At 38.1% G+C, this 24865-nt stretch overlaps 2 protein-coding genes across 3 annotated transcripts; one reads left to right on the top strand and one right to left on the bottom strand.

The window, feature by feature from the left end:
- Nucleotides 1-2136: 2136 nt before the first annotated feature.
- Nucleotides 2137-5211, bottom strand: mis12 (MIS12 kinetochore complex component). The gene is made up of 2 exons (XM_015386452.1): nt 4776-5211; nt 2137-3581 (listed from the first exon to the last, which is right to left on the bottom strand). Exons 1-2 carry the CDS (start codon nt 5187-5189, stop codon nt 3306-3308), a joined length of 690 nt encoding a protein of 229 aa, XP_015241938.1. The 5' UTR covers nt 5190-5211; the 3' UTR covers nt 2137-3305.
- A 3211-nt stretch (nt 5212-8422) lies between these two features.
- Nucleotides 8423-21350, top strand: ppm1g (protein phosphatase, Mg2+/Mn2+ dependent 1G). Of its 2 annotated transcripts, none has more exons than XM_015386489.1 (14): nt 8423-8562; nt 8812-8937; nt 11702-11771; nt 12499-12584; nt 14776-14905; nt 15035-15155; nt 15248-15441; nt 15534-15718; nt 15825-15947; nt 17422-17524; nt 18429-18560; nt 18676-18805; nt 18938-19037; nt 19894-21350. In XM_015386489.1, exons 2-14 carry the CDS (start codon nt 8827-8829, stop codon nt 20083-20085), a joined length of 1677 nt encoding a protein of 558 aa, XP_015241975.1. In that variant the 5' UTR covers nt 8423-8562; nt 8812-8826; the 3' UTR covers nt 20086-21350. The 2 variants fall into 2 exon arrangements, with proteins under 2 accessions (XP_015241975.1, XP_015241976.1); XM_015386490.1 differs by having other exon boundaries at nt 8450-8562; nt 8773-8937; nt 19894-20085.
- Nucleotides 21351-24865: the final 3515 nt, after the last annotated feature.

The raw sequence follows: 24865 nt of genomic DNA, 5'->3' as shown, positions 1-24865 counted from the left end.
AGCTGGGCACAGAGTCAGGATTTCTTTCAACAATATGTTGCAGCAGTATGTAAAAACGTTTTTAAATCAAAGGATAATCTGAAATACAAAACATAAATGGAACCACAGAGTGAAGAGCAAATCTCTGGAAAAAGTAACCTAAAGTCAGTGTCCAATGGAAAAAGAAGAAAGAAAGAAAAAAGGGAAGATCTCTCTGCAGAAAGCTTTTTATGCCCACTCATGAAACATGTTTTGTTATTTACAAAGATTTTGTGTGTAGGAGTATTCTGACCTTTTTTTTTAATCAAATGCTAAAATGTCATTATTAAAGACCAGCTAAACGTTGATGTTATGTAAGAGCGGTATAAATCTTTCTTTAGCAGTATTATCTCTGAAAACCTTACAAAAGATGCAATATAGCAACTCATGTAATATTCTTAACACCAGCTCCAAATATATCTGCACAGAATAACTAATTTAAAATACATGTAATGCTTCCATTACATCCACTGAAATAGATCCAGCTTCTCTCAAACTAAACAGTTTATTAAGCCTAACGCCTGCACTGAATGTTATTTCCAGACCGTCTCCTCCAAGGAGAGATCATTAGGATGATGTTCTAAGAACAGTGGTTTCCACCCCTCTCCATTTGGACTCATCATCTTTCATGTCCGTCACAACTGGTAAACACACAGACACATTTAAGGAATGCCAACACAAATGCTGTTTGTTTACTTTTGCCCTGTCTCTCCACCTTCACTCAGTAAGTTCTGCTCTTCTATGTTTGCATTGTAAACTTTCTCTGTCTAAAGCCGCCTTAGAAATCGTAATGAGGAATTGCAAACATAAACGAATACATGTATTTGCCTATAGTGAGGGCACTTCTTCATTTTTGATCTATTTCATTTTTCAGACCTGACACAGTGGTTAAATTTAAATCAGATTTTTTATTTATTTTTTTTTAACATGTTTTAAGAGTACCAATGTTGTTTGGTTACTCTATAAAGAGTTTACCCATACAACCTTATTTCTATACACCTTTATATATATAGCCTACATTTTAGCGTTTGTTATGGTAGGACACCTTACTCAGAAAGGATTGGTTGTCTTTATATGATAAATACAACACACATATACTGCCCCCTACTGGTGAGAAACTATAAATGGATGATTGAGGCAAACAGGATTTTAAAAGAAAATCCTACCTCTTTAATTTCCCCCTTAAAACACATTTCAGCCACGAACCTCAGTTTATATTGCAATTTGTCTGATAGAGGAACACACATTTAAAAACGTTTTAATTTCTTAGAAAAAAAACTCAATAGTGGGGTTTACTCAACAACCTTCAGAACCAACCCCACTTACATTCACCTCTCAACTATAGCTGTGTATTTTTTATCTGCTATTTTCTGTCATACTTTATCCAGTATTGTAACCTCACTAATATGTAATCCATATCATATAGTTCCTATATAATCTGTATATAGTTTTTCATATTTATTTTACAGCCTCTTACAATTACTTTGTTTATATATACCATTTATAGTCAAAACATACATAGTTTCTATGCACATGTAGATAAATATTTATATCCTAGCACTTCTGGATAGACGAAAACTACATTTAATTGCTTTGTACTTGTGACAGTGTAATGACAATAAAGCTAAATTCTATTCTACTCTGGAATTCAATCACCTTGAGTCAGTGTTTTAGTAAACCCCCTACTGTAATAACAGCTGCAAGTGTTTCGGTATAGGCTGTTTTTTGTTTTTCTTAAATCATCCCTGTTTGGTTCAATTCTTGTCAGAATTCATATTTGACCTTTTTCATTTAGGCCTGGTCTATGACTAGTCCAGTTTGATAAGTGTGCACTTTGATATAATTTAGTTGACTCTGCGGCTTTAAATTCCCTTTGCTGCTAAGAAGTGAACTTCCTGCCCATCGAGTATTTTGCCAACTCTAGAATACTTGTACCATTCTGAATTTGAAACAATCCTCCCATCATCACGTCTCCACTGAAAAATGTATTCCCAATACTACAATCTCACCAAAATTTGACACAGTGAGGTTTATGTTCATGTAGGCAAGTTTTCATCCGAGAAATATAATTCTTCCAAGTTTTCGCTGGTGAATAACAGTTAACCGGACGTATGGCTTTTTTCCTGCCAATTTCCATGAAGGCCACATTGTAGAATACCTGAGAGGTTGTTCCCAGGATGCTGTGGATCTCTGCAGCTCTTCAAGGTACCATGGGCATCGTGAAATTCAAATACATTTAGGTACTCATAAAATAGGCTGTCCTTGTTCAACCTGTCTGTTTAGGTCAGCTGCCATATTTCTTTCATTTTCAGGTGCTGAATTGAAAAATGACCTTTGTGATTCAGAGCTTTGTATCGTTTTTATAAGTTAAAACTGAACTGTACAATTTATTATCTAACGGGTGGCTAGATAATGACTTTTGCAGACACATGATTTTACTACAAATTACAGTGTATCCTTTTCTTTCCATCTTAAAGTAATAAACTAGTATATTGTGCTGCAACATAAAAACCAAACAAAGGGCAATTAGGTTTACGTTAGTAACATGACAAAAACCAGAGTGGTTTGCAGAGTACTAATACTACAAGTATTAGGGCCAGGCTAGAGATTGTTTTTTTTCCCCAAGAATAAAGCTAAAAAATAACAAGAATGAAGTCATCATACCACAAGCTGTTTCAGAAAGAAAGCTTCGACTTCCGACCAGCACCACCAAACAGAAACCTGAGACCACTTTTACATACTGCCGAATTTGATGCTGGTGTTAAAAGACTTAATATTTCCTTATTTGTCAAACTGGTGCCAAAGTATAACTTCACATGATGCTCAACATTTCTCATTTTAGGAAAGTAAGTCCTAAGAGTTGTCATTAAATACAATTTTATTCTCGTTATATGACTTTATTCTCACAATAAAAAAAATCTCTAGCTTTGACCTAATACTCCGTCGTACTAATACATCTGCTACACAATAAAAAGGTATATCTCAATCATTCCTGGAGAGGTCATAGGTCAAACAGAAGGTAGGATAAGGTTAGTATATATTCTCATAAATCACACAAACATATTAATACAACCATAAACAAAAAAACGAGAAATCATGAGAGGCAAAAAGAAAACTAAACAAAAGAGATACTGAGGAACTGAAACTGTATAAAACTGCACTTAAGGATCCTATGGGTAAAAAAGAAGAGGACTGTGAAAAAGCTGGTTAAATTTACAGATATTAATATAAAATACATCAAAAGTGAACAAATGTTTGATTATTTACATTGGATTGTAAGCTTCAGTTCAGTTGAGCGTTTTGCTATGGACCAGAATCTCCTTGACAGCCCTCTGCAGTTTCCTTATGGACTCCATCACAAGGCTGAAGGTTTCCTGGAAGTTTCCATTCCCTTCCTTTGCCCAGGCTGCCTGCATCTCTCTGATCCACGCCAGGATATCATCCAGCTGCTCCTGCACCTCCCTCTGCTCCTCCAGCTCAGCTAGCAGAGCTTCTCTGGCACAAACTTCAGCTTCATAGGCTCTGTGGAGATCTGCAAGGGACGACTCGAGCTTCAATACTTCCTGAAAGGAGCAGCATAGACAAAAAGGCTTTATTTATCACAAGGATTGTACAGAAACAGAAATTAAACAATTTATTACTTCATGTTTGGTTCCAAAAATGTAAAAAAAAAAAAAAAAACACTAGAATCGTTTTTCAAGTTTGAAGATGTTTTGCTTACCATCAGGAAGCTTTTTTAAATTCAAAATGTCTGGATCAGCGTTGTGTTCCAGGGTTTATAGAGCAGCCCAACAAAGCCTTGTTTTGGCTTAGAAAACTTGCAAATTGACTGGAAGAACGGGTCTGTCCCCTTCAGAGGCATAGACCAGTATCTGGTATTTCAGGCGAAGAAAGACCTCAACAACTCCCCATTACTGAGGGTTAGACCTGTTCTTTTGGTTCAATTTGCATGTTTTCTAAGGCATAACAAGGCTTTTGTTGGGCTGCTCTATAAAGCCTGGAACTCAATGCTAATCCAGACATTTTGATTTAAAAAATCTTCCTGGATGGGAAGCAAAACATCTTCAAATTTAAAAAGCAAAGTCCAGTGGATTGTTTTCTAACTGTTTTGGAATGACTATGACCTGGATGACTGAGAATCTTCACCAGCATACTTCATGTTTGGTGTTTGAGCCTTTCCTCTCAACTTTCTACGAAATGCATGCCCAAGATATGCGTGATCTTTATGTTGGTAAAAGATGACTTTGTTTTATCCCAAACAAGTCTAGTAAGAGAATCATGAAGCTTTAAATCCACAGTAATTCATACTACCACCAAGAAACCCCTTCACACGTATCTCCAAAAGATCAATTTATATCATTACAGCTGAATGATAATATTGTTTTACCTAAATAAATCAGGGCTTTATGTTGATATGCTTTCTTTATGCATATGCTAAATGCATTTTAGCCATAATACCAAAAATAAAAAGTAAGGATGAAAATAAATACTGCTCATCATTTTTAACACACCATCTCCATGGACAAGCACGGTAGTGGCAGCATTATGCCTGTGCATTGGGGATACTTGAGCAAACGGAAGCAACCAAGACAACAGGCCTACAAATACAGCCAGAGCTGGAGGAAAATGCTTACCATCTGAGAATATTCGTGTTAGTCAAGACATTAAGCACATAAAACCTTAATGAAGTGACTAAATGTCAGAAAAATGTTAAATTAAATTGTTTAAATATAGACAGCATTTAACTCTTTCCTCACCTCTATGTCCTGGGGGTATTTCTGATGGGACTGATCCTCTGGCAGCAGGACATTTGGAGGTATGATGAAACACCGACTCATAAGCAGCGCCTCCATTCGCTCCGCCAGCTGCTTGAAGCGCTTCTCCAGGAAGAGCTGCAGCTGGCGGGTGCAGTCTCTGGCCCTGGACCGGACTGACTCCTCGGCACTATTCGGTTGGCCTTTCACCAGCTCGCTGACGCAAACCTTCTCCACCGAAGCTAAAATGTCACACAGGCATTCATGAAAGGAGCTGTAGATCCGCTCCATGCAGGTCTGCGGAGTAAAGCCAAAAAACTGCGCTTCGTAAAGTTTTAGAGATGAAGAAGAAAAGCGGCTCATTTCTTCTTTATCTGCTTCAACTATTTCCATCCCCGACATTGTTTCCCGCGCCATATTTAACTGCTGATGACTAGCTTCTTCTTCTCTAGGTTTTAATGGCAGCTTGCATCCATTATTGCTGCACTACTGCCATCTATTGATCCTAATATCTATATCCCAAATTATCGTAATAATCCCAGTATTTAAAAAAATATATATATATATATATATTCTTCTAACCCTCAATACTATTCAACTTTTTAACCACATTCTCAAATTCTACGGAAGTCGCACAACCCCCCATTTAAAACGTTTTTACTGGTGACTATCCATACTCATTCTTAGTGTTGAGTGGAAAAACCAAGTCCTGATCTTTATCGCCACCTTCTGGTAGGGGGGGGGAAACTGCTAAGTCATCCAGTTACTAGTATCTTTGGCTATAAAGCATTGCCAGGAAATCAAAGAAAATATTCAATAATGTAAATTTGATTTCATCATTAAGAAATTGAAACACAGTTTTATCAACAAATTATAGAAAATAGAAGAAAAAAACCCATGAAAGTAAAATTTTTCGTATCTGTTTATGTCATGACAGCTGGATTCTCTGTGACAGACCAAAACAAACTTAAGAATACCTAAGTGGAAAGAAGCATTTTACAAATATAAATCTTAAAATTGCAGTATGTGTTTGTATTTAGCCCCTTTTACCCTGATACTTACACATATATTCATGTAAAACAATCACTTTCAGAGTACATCTGAGTGTAATTTAAATTCAGGATTAAAATTGCTGTTCTATGTTTAGCCTCAGACTATTCTGAGGTCTAAATGCACAAATGAGGCCTAGGAACGCAAAAGACAGGTCAATGAAACATATTTAGGGAAGAGTAAAGTAGGTTTAGAAAATAAAACAATTTTCCTGGCCCAGAACACAGTAATTCAAAACCTAAAAAATATATTGCACAGCTGCAAACCCAACAGACCACTGACTTCTGTCTAGACTGACAGTCAGAGCAAGGAAAGCATTCATTTCAAAGCAGCAAAGCATTCATGATAAACATGGTGTTAGTTGCATCATGATGTGAATACACTATAGGACCAGAGATAGTTTTCATTTGTTGGTCAAATACAGAATCAAATTCCTGTTTCTTTGTGGGGGGGAAATGTCTCTCTTGAGAAGTTTTGATAAAATCAATAACTGATTTTTTATTCTGTCATGTAATAACTAGCTAATATTAGTCATGCAACAGGAGCTCTTTCCAAAGTATGAGCCGTAATTACTAAAAACTATATTAATATCAACAGGGTCATGAAGCTTTTTCAAATATCTGCAATGATTTCAATACGTAAACTTAAACTTAAAAATCACTTGTTAAAAATTATTATTCTATTAATTCATACTGAGGGTTTTCTGTAATAGCCCTCATTTTTATTTTCATTCCTGGTTTTATTTAAGATGTGATACTACTATGAATCTATCAATATACATCTCACTAATAAACCAGAATGCAAATCAGAGGTGGTTAAATGAGAGTAGGCCTACCTACTTGGTGCATATTCAATTCAGCAACTTTTTCTATATAACTCAGGACATAGCTATTACGGTTTTAAACTGACAGTAAAAACATACAGTTAGTTATACAGTTAGTTATGCAGTTATTCTGGAAAAAATTGCACATTTACTGCAATTTTTTACCCATGATGTCTCAAAATGATATCTATTCTGATGTCATATGATATTGTGTGATAGTAATGTCCTGAAATTATAAAAAAAAAAATATGTGAGCTACGTCAACAGCTGTGACAGAACCAGTCGCTATAGGAAAGCTCTTTCTTTTTCTAAACAATGTGAAACAAATATGGAAAATCTAATTGGGAATGCTTATCACATAAATAAAAATATACCGGAGTGTTTTATAACTCTTTCTCTTAGCTGGTTGCATGCAGGCATTGACTTTGCAGGCATCAATGGACAGTCACTTGCTTTGTGTTGATTACTCTGCAGCAAAACCTCAAATTAAGCAATGTTTCAGTGACAGTGAAGAGGGGAAAAAACCCTTTTAATAGGAGGAAACTTCCAGTAATGAGTCCCAGGGGTATCTATAACAGATTGGTCACATAACAAGGATAAGACAATAACAGAGAAATAAAAATGTGACAAGAAGGATGGACATATAAATAATAATAATAATAATAATAATAATAATAATAATAATAATAATAATAATAATAATAATAATAATAATAATAATAATGAAAATCAAAAAATATATTAAGCTGTTACTAAGTAAAAGGAAATGTGATCTGAATGTTTTAAACATTAAATTCCGAATGCTGCACACCATTCTTTTAACAGTGATAAATGCAGAGTTTTTTACAAAAGACTCTAAAACCAGTACTGAATTGTACTGAACTGAAACCAGTTGCATGTTGCATACGCTATAAAAGTTTAAACAGAGAAAACATTTCCTTTTTGGGACTTTAATAAACAATGAAAAACATATATTTAATCGGAAAAATATCTTGTGTTACTATGTTAAAAAATAAAGCACTACAATGTCTCTGAAATGAGAAGTAAGAGGAGAAGAACGCAGAATCGAGGAGTGCAGGGAAGAAACTGAAGAAAAGTGCTGCAACTGTGACGGCCAGTACAGAGTCAACCATGGAGGATGTGAGGTGAGAAAGAAAGCAGTGGAAATACAACATATTAAAACAATAAAAAAATATAAGCGACACAGAAGCAGTGAAGGGAGCTCAAGGACAAAGGACAGGAGAAATGAATCAAGCTCAGAATGAGGTCTAAAAGCAAAATAAAGAAGAAAGAGAATATAGTTTCACTCAAACAGTAGAGAAACTCCTTTGATTCGTAGCCCATGTCATCAACTGCACAGACCAAGCCAAACATAAGACAGAGACAATCAGGATCATTACCAGAGACCTGAAACATTTAACCCCAACCCTTTGGAAAAAAAAGTGTTACACGGTTGGAGATGGAGGGAAAAACAGGAGCACTTGGAACATAAAATTTTAAGATATTAATAATGATAATAAATAGTGATTATATGAGATAAAGATATAGGATATTGATTTATTATATTATAGATATAAAGTAAAGTAGATACATTTATTGGTTGATAAACTGTCATTTTTGGTGGTAATGCACTTTCAAATTTTATACCAACCGCTATTAAACTTCACAAAAGAAAAGAATTAACCAAACTTTTCTTTAGTTTATGGTGTGTTTCAGCAGTCTGGGCAGTAGGTGGCGGTAGCACTCGTTTCAATCGGTTTGCCGACCACTTCTCGGTGTAAAGAAGAGGAAGTAAAAGTAGCAGCAGCAGAAGGAGAGGGAGGAGAAGACAGCGGCTTTTTCTTAAACACGTGTAATAATTTCTATGTGAATCCACATTTGCACCTTTTTTAAGCCAAATCCGCGCGGCCAGAAAAGGTAGGTTTGCTGCAGCTTAACGTAACGCCAGCGAAAGGCTGGAACGTCCGGCTGGAAGTTGAGCCGGTTTTGCCGCTGGTAGCGGCGAGCTGGTGCCTTTTTTTTTTTACTTTTTGTTGTGCTGTTGCTAACTGCTGCTAGCTGGTTAGCGGTGTTAACCTGTGAAGCTGCTCCCTTCATTCGTTGAAACCCACGTCTCCTTTATATAAGGAACTAACATGTGCTGTTGTCCTCTCTCCCGGTGGGAAGCCACTGCAGACCACGATGGGGGCATATCTGTCGCAGCCGAACACCACCAAGACCTCCTCCGACGGCGGCAATAGCAGCATGAGCTACGGCTTCTCTGCCATGCAGGGTTGGCGGGTCTCCATGGAGGTGAGGCAGAAAGTCATTGACTGCTCCACCATCATGGTAGCTTGTTTACTGAAACCAGCGGCTGATAATCACATTCAATAACCGAGTAACATAACTATAAATCATGGCTATAAGTATTATCATTTACATATAATAAAGACAACTTCAAAGGCACGTGATTGACTAATACTGATTATTATAGGGCGTTTTACACGGATTATATCAGTTACCTTTCCCACTTAACTTCTGAAGTCTTATAGAAATGAAGCTGGAAGTAAAAAGGAAAATGTTTGTCTGTGGAAGTTTTGCTGCACATAAAATATGTGTATAATTTAATTGGGTCTTTGCTAGAACTAATCTTTGCCAGCATCTGAATATTTGCTGTCCCTTTGATGTGCAGACTAAAAGCAGAGATGAAATCCCACTGCATGTAACACCATTGCATAGAGCATGTGCTGGCATAACAAAGCCACTGACCTAAGATTTTTGTGGTTGCCTGACTTGCGCACTTCCTTCGAAGCATCCTGCAGATTTATTTCCAGAGGGAAATGGAAATCCATGTCCAAAGCTCAGCCAAAAGCATATTTGGTTGCATTTATTTTCAAAAGTCCTTTTGTTTTATATTATTGTGTGAAATATTTATAATAAAAAAAAAAAAAGAAATCCACAATAATTTATTGTAAAATGTTTGTGTTTTATACCCGGCTAGGTCTCAGATCACCACATCCATGCAGCCAATTAATATTGCGGTTGAGGGAGGGTGTCTTTCCACTTTTTATTTCACAAGAAATGCATCAGGCTGCAGAAAGGCTTAGGTCACCTTAAATAAGGGACAGCTTTTTAGATAAAACTGGGGAAAAAATATAGCATACAAGGGAGAGACTTGTGGATAAGTAGTTCATTCTGGAACTTCCACTTTGATTTTGGATTTTAAACCATTAGAGATGGATCAAATAAGCTCGGTTGATAATGTGCTTTTCTTTTAGGGCTCATCTGGCCTTTCGAATTTTAAACCCCTGTGCTTTTTGTGTTCTTTGAAGGGTTACAACGCTTAAAGGAGAAAAACATTTGCTACAGGTTGTTAATTGAAGTATTAATTAGAGCTGCAAGGTCACTGATTGGGACCTTGTTAGAGTCAAAGCTACTTGCATTGCAATAGATATTAGCCAGTTCATTTGGCACCTTTTATTTAAGTTTTGTAAATGAACAATATACTTGAACACTGGTTGATTGTAACAGCATAAGAATGTTTTAGAGCAGCGGGTCTCCACTACAATTCTCAGGGCTTAGTGTCCTTCATGATTTAGATGTCTCCACTACACTTGTTTTAAGCGTTTGTATTACCTCCTCAGCGTGCCATGTGTGCCACAGCGGGGAAATGATACAACAGGCAGGGCAGTGGACCCTTAGGACTAGGATTTAGATCACGGTTTTAGAGGATAAAGCATCAAAACTGAAGCTGGTATGTTTGCAATGAAACCAAATCAGAAAGACATCTGGAAGTATTTACTGCAAATCACATCTTTACCCCAACATTCAGCAACAATAACACATGTTAGCGGTGGTTATTCTGAATCCTACTGTAAAGGAAGGATTACAAGATAATGCATGTGCCTGAAGTTAATTCTATTTTTATTAAACTAAAAAGTTCATCATAGTACCCCAATCCCCCCACCCCCATTAGTATTAACACATTTCATGAATACAATTTTTTAAGGATTTGGAGCGGCTATTACCAGAATATGTGTGATTATATCGGCTATATATCTGATTGGGTCTGCTGCCCTGGGTTGTAGGCTGCATGAAATGAACACTACACCCACCCCTCAGCTGCATGTTGGGGCAGATTTAACTTTGTGACTCTAAGCTAAATTGGTTTGTAAATCATCGATCCAGACATGAAACTTCAGCCTTAGATGTGAATCAAGGAACAATAAAGATTACATCTGTTTGTGGGCAAAATGTATTTCATGCTTCACTTGCAAAGATGTGATACATAATTGAGAAATTCTAATGCAATAAAATCTGATAAAATAATCTAAATGATGCAAACCTTTTATTCTCAATGACCTGCCCTGTTTCACCAAACGTAGCTGATATTTACAATGTCCATCTGGGTCAATTCTGTGCATTAATGTTGCCAATTTGTTCTTTTCCTATTGGCTTTTTAAACCAAAAAAAATCACTATTTTTTTGTTTGTAGTAAAATATGACCACAATTTATCGGGGTAGATTCATTAATGTACAGCAAATTTTTTAAATGTTTTATAATTGTTTCCAAAGATTTATGGAACATGAACATGGGATATCCATGGGCTTCATAATGAACATATTAAAACGACTTTTAGAAATGGTGCTTTTGATAGATGGTTACTGAATTACTGTATATTCTATGTAGATTGTACACGATTACTAAAAATTGTTGGTTCATCAGAATAGTTAGTATTTCTTAGCACAGGAATTTCTTTTCTGTATGATTTGATTGAATTGTCAATATAAAGGGCTTCAAGATTACATGTGTTGTGAGTTGGTGCCATATGAATGAACAGAATTGAAATTTCAATCAAAAGTACAAAGTTAAGAAATGGAAAAGAAACAAAACAAGTATTGACTGCATGTATTTGGTTCTGCAGAAACCAATTAATGAGCTTTTTAATCAAGGGAGGAAGTGTTGCAGCTTGCTACTTTCTAACACCTGTTTGTTTGATAAATAAAAATATTTACTAAAACATTATTTAAATTACTGTTTTAACTTTGATAAATCTGTGGTTCATTTCTTCCTCAGGATGCCCACAACTGCATTCCAGACTTTGATGAAGATACAGCCATGTTTGCTGTGTATGATGGACATGGAGGTAAAGCTCTCATTGTTTTGTCTGTCTCTGAAAGTCTGGAAGATTTAAGAATCTGATTTTTTTTTTTTACTAATACTTTTTAGTTTTTGTTTTGTTTTTTGCTTTTAATTGGTCAGGTCTTCAGTCTTAATATTTCAATAATTTGTGCTTAACTAAACATGTTAATTTCTTCTAATAAGGTGATCCAAGCAGATTAAACCTAAAAAATGCATCTACCCTGGATGTGGTTTTATCTATAATATTAGTCTTAAGGTTAAAATATTTGACCTCTTTTAAACCAAATTCACCTGTACTAATCTCATGGTATAATTTAACCAATTAAACAGATAAAGATTAGGTTACAAAACAATAGAGGATTGTTCCTCCAGTCTTAGGCATTTCCATTCTTGGTCTTTGGTTTTCATTTTGATTTGCACTTGTAGAAAACATATTTAAATGCAGACCACTTAAAAAAAAGTTAATAATAACAATAATGTTTCTGTCGTAAAATATGTTTTTGTTTTTATTATTTAATGTTTACAAAATACAAGTTCTAATACTGAAATGAAAATTGCAGAGGAACCTCTGGAAACAACTGCAGCTTTTATCTCATAGGCTAACTTTGCTTCAGTTTGTTTTATGACAGTACACCTGTTTTTGTGCCGTTTCCATGACGTTCACTAGTTTGTTTGTTTTACGTGTCGCTCTCCTATCTTGAGGTTTTATATTGCCTGCTGCTCCCGTTTAGGTGAGGAGGTGGCTCTCTACTGTTCAAAGTATCTTCCTGACATCATCAAAGAGCAGAAGATGTACAAAGATGGCAAGCTGCAGAAGGTGAGAAGCTGGTTAAGAATGTTAAGCTCATCCTGAAGAACCAATAAATTAGAATGTAATTAAAAAGATTATCTATGCCAGGAATCTTTTGCAAAAGGGAAACTCTTACCAATGCTTTAGTTGGAGAAAGATCCATTCAGATTGTTCAGTTATTCAGGAGGGTAGAATATTACAGCATCAATGTTTATTTAATTGTCTATGATTGTTTATCATAGAAATGTTATATCATGACCTACTGAGTCATGCTCCTTTTATAAATGTTTAGATTTCAGTTTCTGTTATTAGTTGACAGACAAATCTGAAAAAGAATAAAAGCACAATTCAGTGATTTTATGAGCAAAGAATCCAGATTACTTACTGCTGAACTTTGGAAATTTAATCTGCTGTTTTTAATAATCCACCGGCAGATGATTAAAATTAATTAGTAACTGCCTATCTCTGGTAAATTTTTTTAATCAAGACCTGACTGCCGACAGAATTATGAAGCACCTGGATATCCCAAATCCCTCTGCTTCTAGTGAGAGATAATGAGACAATGTCTCCCATTTATTTCCTTGCACTTCCGGCTGTGTGATATGGCTGTAAAATGTATCATGATGTAGGTCTTTAATAGCAGTCAATATTTGTTTTTGCTTTTTTTAACTAGACCAGGGGGGGAAAACATGCAGCCATTGTATTAGCATAACCTTCATTCTAGGAAAAGTGGTCAGCCCTACTACTAGCTATACTTAGTTTGGCTTTGAGAGGTTAAAAAGCTAAATCCTTTCCTTTGCCTAAATCCCCCCAAAATGCCTTGCACCTCTGGAATGTAACTCCGTTAAGTTATACAATGTTTTATCAGTTGTATTTTCTGTTGATATTGATCAGGTTTGTATATGGTGGCTTATAGGATAAAAAAAAAAAACCTGCAAAACTAAAATACGTGATGAGAAATCCAAGACAAACAAATGCATAAAAAATGAAACAGAAAGACACTTAAAAAAAGAAAAAAAAAAAAAAGTAAATGCTGCACTCACTGAAATGGAGGCAAAAACCTACTGTCAAAAGCAAATGCAAAAACAAATTGCTGACAGCACAGAAAGAAAATAATGCAAATAGTAAAAACGACTGTAAACTCGCCCCAGAAAGAAAATGGAAGTGCTCCAGACCAGTAGAGGGAGCCGATTGAAGAGCAAACCATATCTGAACAGACTGTTGCTCAGATGTTACTGTGCAATAGGCTCTATGCACAATTCCACCACTTCCTGAACTTCAGGAGGCTCCTTTGTTTCCTGTCTTTCATGATTGGATGCACTGATTAATCCAAGTGTGTATGACCTAAGTAACTGGCCAGACACACCTGGATTAATCAGTTCGTCCAGTAATGAAAGACAGGAAACAAAGGAGCTCCCTTAAATTCAGGAAGTAGTGGAGCTGTGCATAGAGCCCATAACTGTGGTGTTCTACTGTAATAAGTTCAGGTGGTTAAAAAAAAAAAAATGAACCACTCCTTCAGTTTTCTGTAAAAAAAAAAAAAAAAATTAAAACAAAAAAAAAAAAAAAAAAAAATTCTGCACTAAGGCTACTTCCTTGTTATACAGAGGGTCTGATTTGCTGCTGTTTTTACTATTGCATCATTTTCTTACTAATTGCAGCATTTTGTTTGCAGCATCTTTTGAAGTCTTTTGTTGTATTTATTGTAGGTTTTTTTATTCTATTCATAGCTTTTGTTTGTTTGTTTGCTTGCAGCGGTTTTTTGTTTCTGTTGCAATAGTTTTTGTGTTTTGGAGTTTGTTTCACAGTGCATTCACAGTACTGTGCGTTTGCATCTGCCAGCCACCAAATGTTTATAGTAATACATGTTATTGTTTTGTTGCCCAGGCCTATCTCCACTTATTTTCCCATTATTATGCTTCTGTTGAGCATTCTTTAACCACTTTGCTCCTTTTTTTAGCAAGTTGCCTCCTGTAGCCCTCCCATGGCTGTGTAGGTTTACATGGACCCCAAAGAACAAATAAAATTATAGCTTTTTGTTGGATATAAGCAATAAAAAATAAAACTGGGATTGAATTACTAAAACTAATTACGTCTTTGGTTATATGAAGTCATTTCAATTCTCCAGTGTGTGTTCTTATTGGCTGTGGTGTGTTCTGAATCAGAGGTTCAGCAGGAAGAATTATTTTCAAAGATGTTCTTATTCCTGTGTTTTCAGGCACTGGAGGATGCATTTTTGGCCATAGATGAGAGAATAACTATGGAGGAGGTCATTAAGGAGTTGACACAGATTTCTGGGCGCCCTGCTGAGGAGCCGCCTTCCAACAAGGTTGCAGAGGAGGACGACTGTAAGTGCAGCCCAGTAAAGAGTTTCTTATAGCTGTCAGAATAAACGGAAACAGCTCTCACTATAAATGTACCAAACTTATTACAATCATAGCAACATATTTAAAATGTTTGATGCCTCTTGATTGAAGTGGACACAGAGGAGGCAGCTCTGCTCCACGAGGAGGCCACCATGACCATAGAGGAGCTGCTTGTACGCTACGGTCAAAACCTTAATGCTGTCAAACACGCAGCTGCGGCCGCAGCCGCCAGGTACTCATGAGAAACAGTCATTTAAGTTTTAGATTAACACACATCAGGATGCATCAGGTTGCTGAACTTCAGCGTGCCCCTTCTCTTCCTAGCGGGGTAGGTAAGAAGGCCTCTCCCCAGAATGCCGACGTCTCGAAAGATAAAGAAGATTCTGAGCCACAGAAGAAAGGAGTGAATGGAGAGGTGGAGGAGGAGAGTGATGGAAAGGGGAAGGACGGAGCAGCAGGGTGCGGGTCTAAGCTACGAGCCTGTCGGAGAACAGGAGGAGGTGCAGGGAGCGGCTCAGGTAAAGACATTACATTCAGGGATGGTTGTATTATGCACGTTCATTCCTCCTTTAGACATTTTTATAACCTTCCTTCACTTTTCGCTGTGCAGTTAAAAGTGGAGAGTCGGGAAGCTCCAATGGAGAGGAAAAGGCTGGGAAAGCAGAAGGAGATGCAGGGCCTTCCTGCTCCTCTGCGTCCTCTAAGGCTGATGGAGATGCAAAATCCAGGTTTTTTGATGAGAGTGAAGAGTCTGAGGAGGGAGAGGAGGAGGAGGAGGAGGGCAGTGACGAAGAGGTGAGAAGAGGAGACCAGAATAAACTGCTGTTAGGCTGCGAAATTTCGCACTGAATCACTTTGTAGAACTTTCCTTCAGCTTTTTTTTTTTTTTTTCTCCTCACAGGATGGGAGTGATGAGGAGGAAGCTGACAGCAGTGAGATAGAGGAAGAGGACGTAGAAGACTCTGAGGATGAAGAGGACGAGGATGAGGAGATGTGTCTACCTGGGGTGGATGGAAAAGAAGAGGTGTGGAAAGGAAGCGTTTAGTTAATGTCGTCTTAAGCTTTGTTAGATTTGGAGCCTAAACGCTGGGAAAGTTTGCTTCTAGTTCTTTAGGGCTACACCTTCATGCTCTTAATTCTGCTGTTCAGAAACCAGATTAATAATCAAGAACCCCTAGCTATTTCAGAGGATTCCTAACATCATGTTTTAGGCTATCCTCTCCATGATTTGGTCAAGCGGGGAGGTTAATGTATGAACAGCTCTTTTCAAACTGGAAGCACAGCCTCACAACATGTCCTTTCATTAAAATAGGATCAGAAAGTTAATTTATTTCAGTAATGCCACTCGGAGGCAGAAAATCTGATATACTTTCATTATACATGTTTCTTCCTCTAAACCTTAATGTTTTTTACCTCTTTGCCAAGTAAGCCTACCCCTATTATGTTCCGTCTTTTCTCCATTACGGGAGGCAACGTTAATATCTTCCTATGCCGCTATGAAATGCGTGGGCGGATACCCTAATTTTAAAAACATAACTGTCCTAACAGGACAGGTTTATAGAACAGTTTGCAGAAATGAGGCTCTTTATCTCTAAAGTAGTCCCAAAGAGTTCCAGAGCTCTCCAGTGCTACATCAGAGAGTTTCTTAATGATAACTAATTATCTTACCATTCAGAAACTCTTGCTGGTTGTGTATGAGGCTCCATTTCTTCAGCTTGTGGGTCTGAATGTGGCACAGATGTACAGTTGGGCTTTTAGCTAACATTGGGTATGTGCCTACATTGTACGCTCTTTACTAAAAATATTATAAATTGTGCACTCTGTGTTTGGTACACACTAATTTTACCTCGGAATGTGGTGGAATGACGAGCTGTTTTTGAGTTTTTCATTGTTCAACCTGTTTATGTTATCAGGTTTCACCTTTAGCAGTAGTTTAAGTTACACTTTCTAACGGTTTGAATTAACCTATCAGACAAAAAGATATCATGTCTTCCTGATGACATCTCTACCTCTAGTCAAGCACACATTTTTCCCATAATAAGGGCAAAAGTAGTGTTTCTAGCGAAGACAAAAAGTTAGCTGCATTGCACCTCGAAATCCAGGAAATAATGTTTCAGAGAGTCTAAATTTCAACTCTTTCCGGGGAGGATAACTGTGGACTCCCTACAATGCAAAGACCTAGAGATGTGATCCACCAAGTTGTACATCCTATGAAATGTTCCTGGCTAGAAGTTGTACAGGTATAATGTACAAATATAAATGGTGATTCAGGCCAGCTGCAGTTAATTGGCTTAAAAGTGACAGAGCCCTGCTAAATTACATAAGCAGAGAATTATTTTGTGCAAAAGATGTAATTATCATATTTTGCATAGATGACAGACTTATTCAAAATGTTTAATATTAGGTATAATGTGTTCCCTTCAAAATGTTTGTGTCTACATGCCTAACCCATTGTAGTTGTTAAGGTCATGTCCCAACCTTCATATTTGTGTCCACAGCCCGGCTCAGACAGCGGCACCACAGCTGTTGTGGCTCTGATCCGAGGGAAGCAGCTGATTGTGGCCAACGCTGGCGACTCCCGCTGCGTCGTTTCTGAACGGGGTAAATTCAGTATGATTCTTAACTGATCAGCTGGTAAAATATCTGCAGCGAAATGGGAATGTGCATTTGGTTTGGAGACCTGGGCGTTGTCATTTGTTCGACTGACGAATATCTTTTAGAAAATTGTTACATATCGCCCAACATTGTTCCTCGCCAGTCATTTAATTAATTTATTTTTTTCAGATGTTGCTGCGCAGGTTTAGTCTGTTTATATATTCTGTGGGCCAGGTATACTGGATTTTTTTCTACACTAGTTTTTAGTTGACCAATACTATTAGTTTGTATAGCTGGACATACATGAGGGAATGTAAAACAAAATAAGTGTACAATATATGTTGAAAGCCTGCAAACTTTTACAGAAACGTGATTCGGCCTTTACCACTCAGATTAGTTTTTATATGTTTTTGACATTCAAGGTGAGATTGTAGAGTTAAAGGTTAATTACACCAAACGTTCCCTGAAGAAACGGTGTTCATCATTTGGAGTGGTCAACTTACTCAATGACTACTGGCCTGTTGGACAAGTGCCTTAAAAGGCTGGTTAAAGAACACATGGTCTCCAGTCTCCAGAACCCCACCCCAGACCCTGCATCACACTACCACCAAAAAATTCATATTAATTTAGGGTACTGAACTTCCATATCAATGCATCTTTTTATTTTTTTGCACCATGTTTTTTTTTCTCTTACACTGTTTACATTTGATCCCTGCTGCACTTTATAAAATGGAAATGTTCATTTACTGTCTGAAAAGCTGTACTAAACGAACTTTTGTTTTCTATACACTGTATAAAAAAATGACAAAGTTGTCTAAGTCTTCCTGCAGGAGGAAAACTTGACTAAATACCAGGTTTTTTTCAGTTGCTTTGTAAGAAATAACATAGCCGTGTTCATTTGCTGCTTCAGGCAAAGCTGTTGACATGTCCTACGACCACAAGCCAGAGGATGAGGTGGAGCTAACTCGCATCAAAAATGCTGGAGGGAAGGTGACCATGGAGGGGCGGGTCAACGGTGGACTGAACCTCTCCAGAGCCATCGGTGGGAGTTTTTAAAGCTCACTCTAAATCTACTACGGCTTTATCGAATTTTTTTGGTCTTTTTGGACATTTACACCTTAAATGAACAGAGTGGTTATTTGCTCACGTTCTCTCAGGTGACCACTTCTATAAAAGGAACAAAACGCTGCCCCCTGAGGAGCAGATGATCTCCGCCATGCCTGACGTCAAAGTTCTGACACTAAACGAGGATCACGACTTCATGGTTATAGCCTGTGACGGCATCTGGTGAGTCTAAAGCCAATAAGTAGGGATGCAAATTTTTTATTTCTGATACCGAAAGCTTTGTGAAATTTGCGATATTGACCCTATACAGTATTGAGCAACATCATTTAAAAGCCATTGTTAATGTGTTTGCAGGAACGTTTTGAGCAGTCAGGAGGTGGTGGACTTCGTCAGCGAGAGAATCAAACCAGACAAGGACGGCAAAACCAGGGCCCTCTCTTCCATTGTGGAAGAGGTAAGAAAATGCTGCTTTGAACGAGGGCTGGGCGGTAAACCGATAACCGGCGATAATTTTCCCATCTCAGTAAATAAGTCGGTAAATAATTCTGCCGTTTTTCCTGTGTGCGCTCATTGCTGGCATTTCCTTCCCTTTAAGACATGGTAGTGTGTGTCTAATCACGTGACTCCACTATTCCAGTCAGAAGCGTAAAAAAAAAAGAATTGCAGATAAACCCAGTGAACAAGCATCTAACACAGGTTTAAATGAAATTGCATTAGTAAATCCTGTGGAGTCGAGCGAGAGCAGAGAAGAAGCTGAGAGTGTTGTCAGAGTTGAGCGTGCAGAAGACCGGTTTTGAGCGATGGTGTGCGAGTTTAAACGAAGCACATTGTTCTCGATTCAGGCTCAGTTTGGTGGCACCAAAATTACCTCATAGCAGAAGAACACAAAATGCAAAGTTTGTCTTAAAACTATCGGGAATATCCAAAGTAACACATCCACCTACAGCACAACCACGCTGTTGAGTTCAAAGATGTACAAAAGGCTTCATTTCCTTTGCGCAAACATTTTTTTTTTCTTTTTCAGGAGAGGTTTTTTTTTTCTCCTGTTCAATGAGATATTGTTGAATTTTTTATGATTGGGTACAAGACTTTAATATTTAATTGAAAGTAATATGAAATATGATTTATTCAATAAGTAAATTATAAATAGATCAGCTAACTTTCCTGCACCTGCCTTTATTTCTGATGGAGGAGCTGGAGTATTTATCGTGACATTGATTTGAGGTCATATCGCTCAGCCCTACTTTGAACTACTTTTTTTTAGGTTGGTTCATTTACATTCATCTCTGTAAATTCTGTCCTCCAAATAGCTTTTGGATCACTGTTTGGCTCCTGACACATCTGGAGATGGCACAGGATGTGACAACATGACCTGCATGATCATCACGTTCAGACCACACCCGGCTCAGCCGGACAACACCAAGAAGAGGAAGCTCCAGGAGGAGGCCGAGGGCGCTGAGCCAGAGGAGAACAGAAACAGCAAAAAGGGGAAAAGCGAGTGAAGGAGGAGGGGTCGAAACAACAAACATCAGCTCCAATAAGATGTGTATAGTTTTTTTTGTTTGTTTTTGTTTTTTTCCTTTGTGCTCAGTTCTTGGTGAATTTTTACATTGACTGACTCTGCAGGTGTTTCTAAAGATCAGTTCACACCTACATCCATTAAAGGGGCTATCAATGCCTTCCCAGCTCACAGAAATAATTTTATTTTCTAGACGTTCCAATCTCTTTATCATGAGTTCACTCCTGAGCTGCACACTATTACTGCATTAGTTTCCAGGCGGCAGCTTTGCTTTATTTCAGCAAAGCTCGAAGGTCGTCTTTAGGCTAGTTTATTTTTTACTGTCGGAGATCTGTGTTGCTCTGCACTATAAAAGCCTCCTTGGACTGCCATGAAACTGGGCAACGCTCCACTGATGCGTGGCAGATGGTATGAATGAGTGAGGGCGAGTTGTGATTAAAGCTTTGTGGCTAGCTGAGAAGGGGTCGTCTAATGTCACTCTGGTTCCCCCTCTTATTAAATCTCAACCTGTGTCTCTGACTTCTCTCATGGCAGAGAGGAATGAATTGTTTTGCTCGTCTTTCAATCATGCATCTTTCCATTTTAATACCGAATGATTTATCTCGTCTTGCTGATATGGTGAAAGTAAGTTGTGAACTTCCTGCCTCTTTGTTTTGTTTTTTTTGTTTTTTTCCATTCCTGGTTTGTCAGTTAAAAGCCTGTAAATGTTCATGTGGGGAAAATGTCAAAGTTTATGAAGCTTGTGGACTTTCATCAATCTGTATGAAAGGATGGCAGGAAAACTCTTCGTCTCCAGCACCGTCCTCTGTTCCTCTGCTACAACACCTTTTAAAACATGTTTGGGATAATGTATTTTAGGTAAAGAGGATAAAACCTTCCATTGAGCAGTTAATTTTTTTTTTTTTTAGTCAGTCCTGTGGTGGTTTTTAAAGAAGGATATTTTTTGTAAGCACCCCTTGATGCTGGACTGGTAAGAAAGCACAAGGTTATTTTTCTGAGATGGAGAAACATTTTGAAGTTCAGAGCACTGAGACTGTAACTGTCCTGTCCTTTTGTTTTTATTTTCCTGAAGTCTGATTTAAACTGTTGTGATTGTCTGTTTCTAGTGTACTCGCGTCAGCATACCTTTTTTTCTGTAAATAGGTTTTTCAATACTTGCAATTGAAAGATTTTTTTTTTCTTTGTAAGTGTAAGTGTGACATTTTGGTGCATACTCTTTTGACACCAGTATGTAAGTACATACAAATACATTTTTTCAAATAATCACATCTATGACTTTTGAGTGACTAAAACAGAAACATGTCCTTGATGTCTCACAAGTTAAATACAAAATGATCTAGTCTGTTTAAAAAAAAAAAAAAACTTCAAAAACTCATGACCATGTTTATATATGGAGAGCTGTGTTTGCAAAGGTGCAGCTTTATAACACATCACAGTGCCACAGATGTCACAAGATTTGAGGGAGGGTGTATTGGGCATGTCAGCAGGAATTTCAACTGGAGTTGTTGCTTGTGTATTGAATGTTTATTTCTCTAGCATAAGCCAACTCCAAAGTTGTTTCAGAGAATCTGCCAGTACGTCCAACCAGCCTCACAACCGCTAACCACGTGTAAACACACCAGCTCACATCCAGCATGTTCACCTCCAAGGTCATCTGAGATCAGCCACTCGGACAACAGCTGAAATAATTGGTTTACATTAAAGTATTTCTGCACAAACTGTCAGAAACCGTCTCAGGGAAGCTTATATGCATGCTAGTCGCAATCATTGGGTCTCCACCGGCTTCCAGTTGGTCGTGGTAACCGACTTGAGCAGGAAAATGTTGCTGGCGTCTGACGCTGCAGAGGTGTTCTCTTCACGGATGAATCCCGGTTTACATTGTTCAGGGCAGATGGCAGACAGCATGTGTGGCAGTGTATATAGGCAGTCGTCCGTTATGGACGAAGAAAGATACCGTGACAAGATCCTGAGGTTCCTTGTTGTGCCATACATCCAACAACATCACCTCATGTTGCAGCGGGATAATGCACGGCCTCATGCTGCAAGTATCTGTAAAAAATTATTGGAAGTTGAAACCATCCCAGTTCTTTCATGGCCGGCATACTCACCAGACATGTCAACCATTGAGCTTGTTTGGGGTGATCTAGATCGGATAAACTATAGCCAAGAAGCTGATGCAGCCCCAGGGAGTATCTGTTTAAATGAATCTAGTGTGGTCTACAGGTCATTCTCAAAATATTAGCATATTGTGATAAAGTTCATTATTTTCCATAATGTAATGATAAAACTTGAACATTCATATATTTTAGATTCATTGCACACTAACTGAAATATTTCAGGTCTTTTATTGTCTAAATATGGATGATTTTGCCATACAGCTCATGAAAACCCCAAATTCCTCTCATGAAATTAGCATATCATGAAAAAGGTCTCTAAACGAGCTATACACCTAATCATCTGAATCAACAAATTAAGTCTAAACACCTACAAAAGATTCCTGAGGCCTTTAAAACTCCCAGCCTGGTTCATCACTCAGAACCCCAATCATGGGTAAGACTGCCGACCTGACTGCTGTCCAGAAGGCCATTATTGACACCCTCAAGCAAGAGGGTATGACACAGAAAGATATTTCTGCACCAATAGGCTGTTCTCAGAGTGCTGTATCAAGGCACCTCAATAGGAAGTCTGTGGGAAGGAAAAAGTGTGGCAGAAAACGCCGCACAACGAAAAGAGGTGACTGGACCCTGAGGAAGATTGTGGAGAAGGGCCGATACCAGACCTTGGGGGACCTACGGAAGCAGTGGACTGAGTCTGGAGTAGAAACATCCAGAGCCATCATGCACAGGCTTTTGCAGGAAATGGGCTACAGGTGCCGCATTCTCCAGGTCAATCCACTTTTGAACAGAGGCATCTGACCTGGGCTACAGAGAAGCAGCCCTGGACTGTTGCTCAGTTTTGCATGTCATTTGGAAATCAATGTGCCAGAGTCTGGAGGAAGACTGGGGAGAAGGAAATGCCAAAATGCCAGAAGTCCAGTGTCAGGTTCCCACAGTCAGTGATGGTCTGGGGTGCCAAGTCAGCTGCTGGTGTTGGTCCGCTGTGTTTTATCAAGGGCAGGGTCAATGCAGCTAGCTATCAGGAGATTTTGGAGTACCTTAAGCTTCCATCTGCTGAAAAGCTTTATGGAGATGAAGATTCATTTTTCAGCACGACCTGGCACCTGCTCACAGTGCCAAAACCACAGGTAAATGGTTTACTGACCATGGTATCACTGTGCTCAATTGGCCTGCCAAGTCTCCTGAGCTGAACCCCATAAAGAATCTAGGATATTATGAAGAGAAAGTTGAGAGACACAAGACCCAACACTGTGGCTAGGCTAAAGGCCGCTATCGAAGCATCCTGGGCCTCCATAACACCTCAGCAGTGCCACAGGCTGATTGCCTCCATGCCACGCCGCATTGAAGCAGTCATTTCGTTTTCATGAGCTGTATGTAAAAATCATCCGTATTAAGACAATAAACAACCTAAAATATTTCAGGTAATGTGCAATGAATCCATGATATATGAGTGTTCAACTTTTATCAGTCCATAGGAAAATAATGAACTTTATCACAATATACTAATATTTTCAGAAGGACCTGTATATCAGCAGCTGCACCCTCTAAAGGACCCAGTCTACATGGGGTGTTGTTGTTTCTGATGAATATTTAAAAATATAAAAATAATGATTTGTCTTGAAGCACTATCCTTTATACCAGGATTAATTTACAAATAAAATCACTAAAGCAGATATTTAAATAGGGAGATCTTGAACTACTCAACAAAGATTTAAATCTTTTTTATTCTAACTCCAGTTACCTACCTATTAGCTGCAGTGTAAATACTAATTTCATTACAATAAATTTAAAAAATGGAAGTTTTCTGTATTCAAAATTAAAAAATATAATTTGAGATGCGTTCCTAATTTATACTACTTTTTTTTCCCACAAGGGGGCAGCCTCGGCATACTTTGCCTTTCCATAGAGCGGCTGAAGTCTCCACTGCCCTCTGCTGCCTGCTGTACTCAGACTGTCCGCCAGATGGCAGCAAATATATGTGGCATGAAGGGTAGAGTCAGCAGAATTTCCTCCCAGTAAGTGAGCAGCTGTGAAACATACCAGTCACATCAAACTAGTATGAACAAAGAAAATTCATAACCCTCACTAACTGAATTTAAATGTACATTATGTATGAGCTCTGGGATATAGTTGTAGCCAGCGAGATATTACCAAAGAACCCTATGGGAACCCTATTGTTAAAGCGTAAGAAAGCCATTAGATGTAATGGTATTCCTCCACATAACCAAGTAAGTTATAATGGGTCTGTTTTGCTGGTAACATCCTGGTGGCAGCAGCGCTCCCAGAGGATCACTATCAGTCCAGGAACAATAGAAAGCCAAACAGGAAGCATCCACTGTCCTTGGAATCTATAAATGGCCCCAAACACTCAGCCTGACTGATTTCCTTTACACACTTTTTTATTTGATTTACATTGAACAAATCAGTGATTTGTTTGTTTTCTGGCATTGCTGTGACGTTCTTTTTACCCTCCTTATGCTAAAAAGAGTACAATCCACCGTTGTGGAGGGTATTGTGTCATTAGATTTTGCTCCTTCCTGCCAGTGCTATATATGTCCTGTTCTATGGCCTTCTACAGAAAATACCCCCAGTGGTTTTTAGGACCTCCCGCACACTAATGTTAATACTTTCTTAGCTGTTTCTACA

This window comes from Cyprinodon variegatus, unplaced genomic scaffold (genome assembly GCF_000732505.1).
Source record: "Cyprinodon variegatus isolate N-32 unplaced genomic scaffold, C_variegatus-1.0 Scaffold369, whole genome shotgun sequence".
NCBI lineage: Eukaryota > Metazoa > Chordata > Actinopteri > Cyprinodontiformes > Cyprinodontidae > Cyprinodon > Cyprinodon variegatus.
Note: the sequence above shows the minus strand (reverse complement) of the source record. Positions and strands in the feature narration are given on the sequence as shown.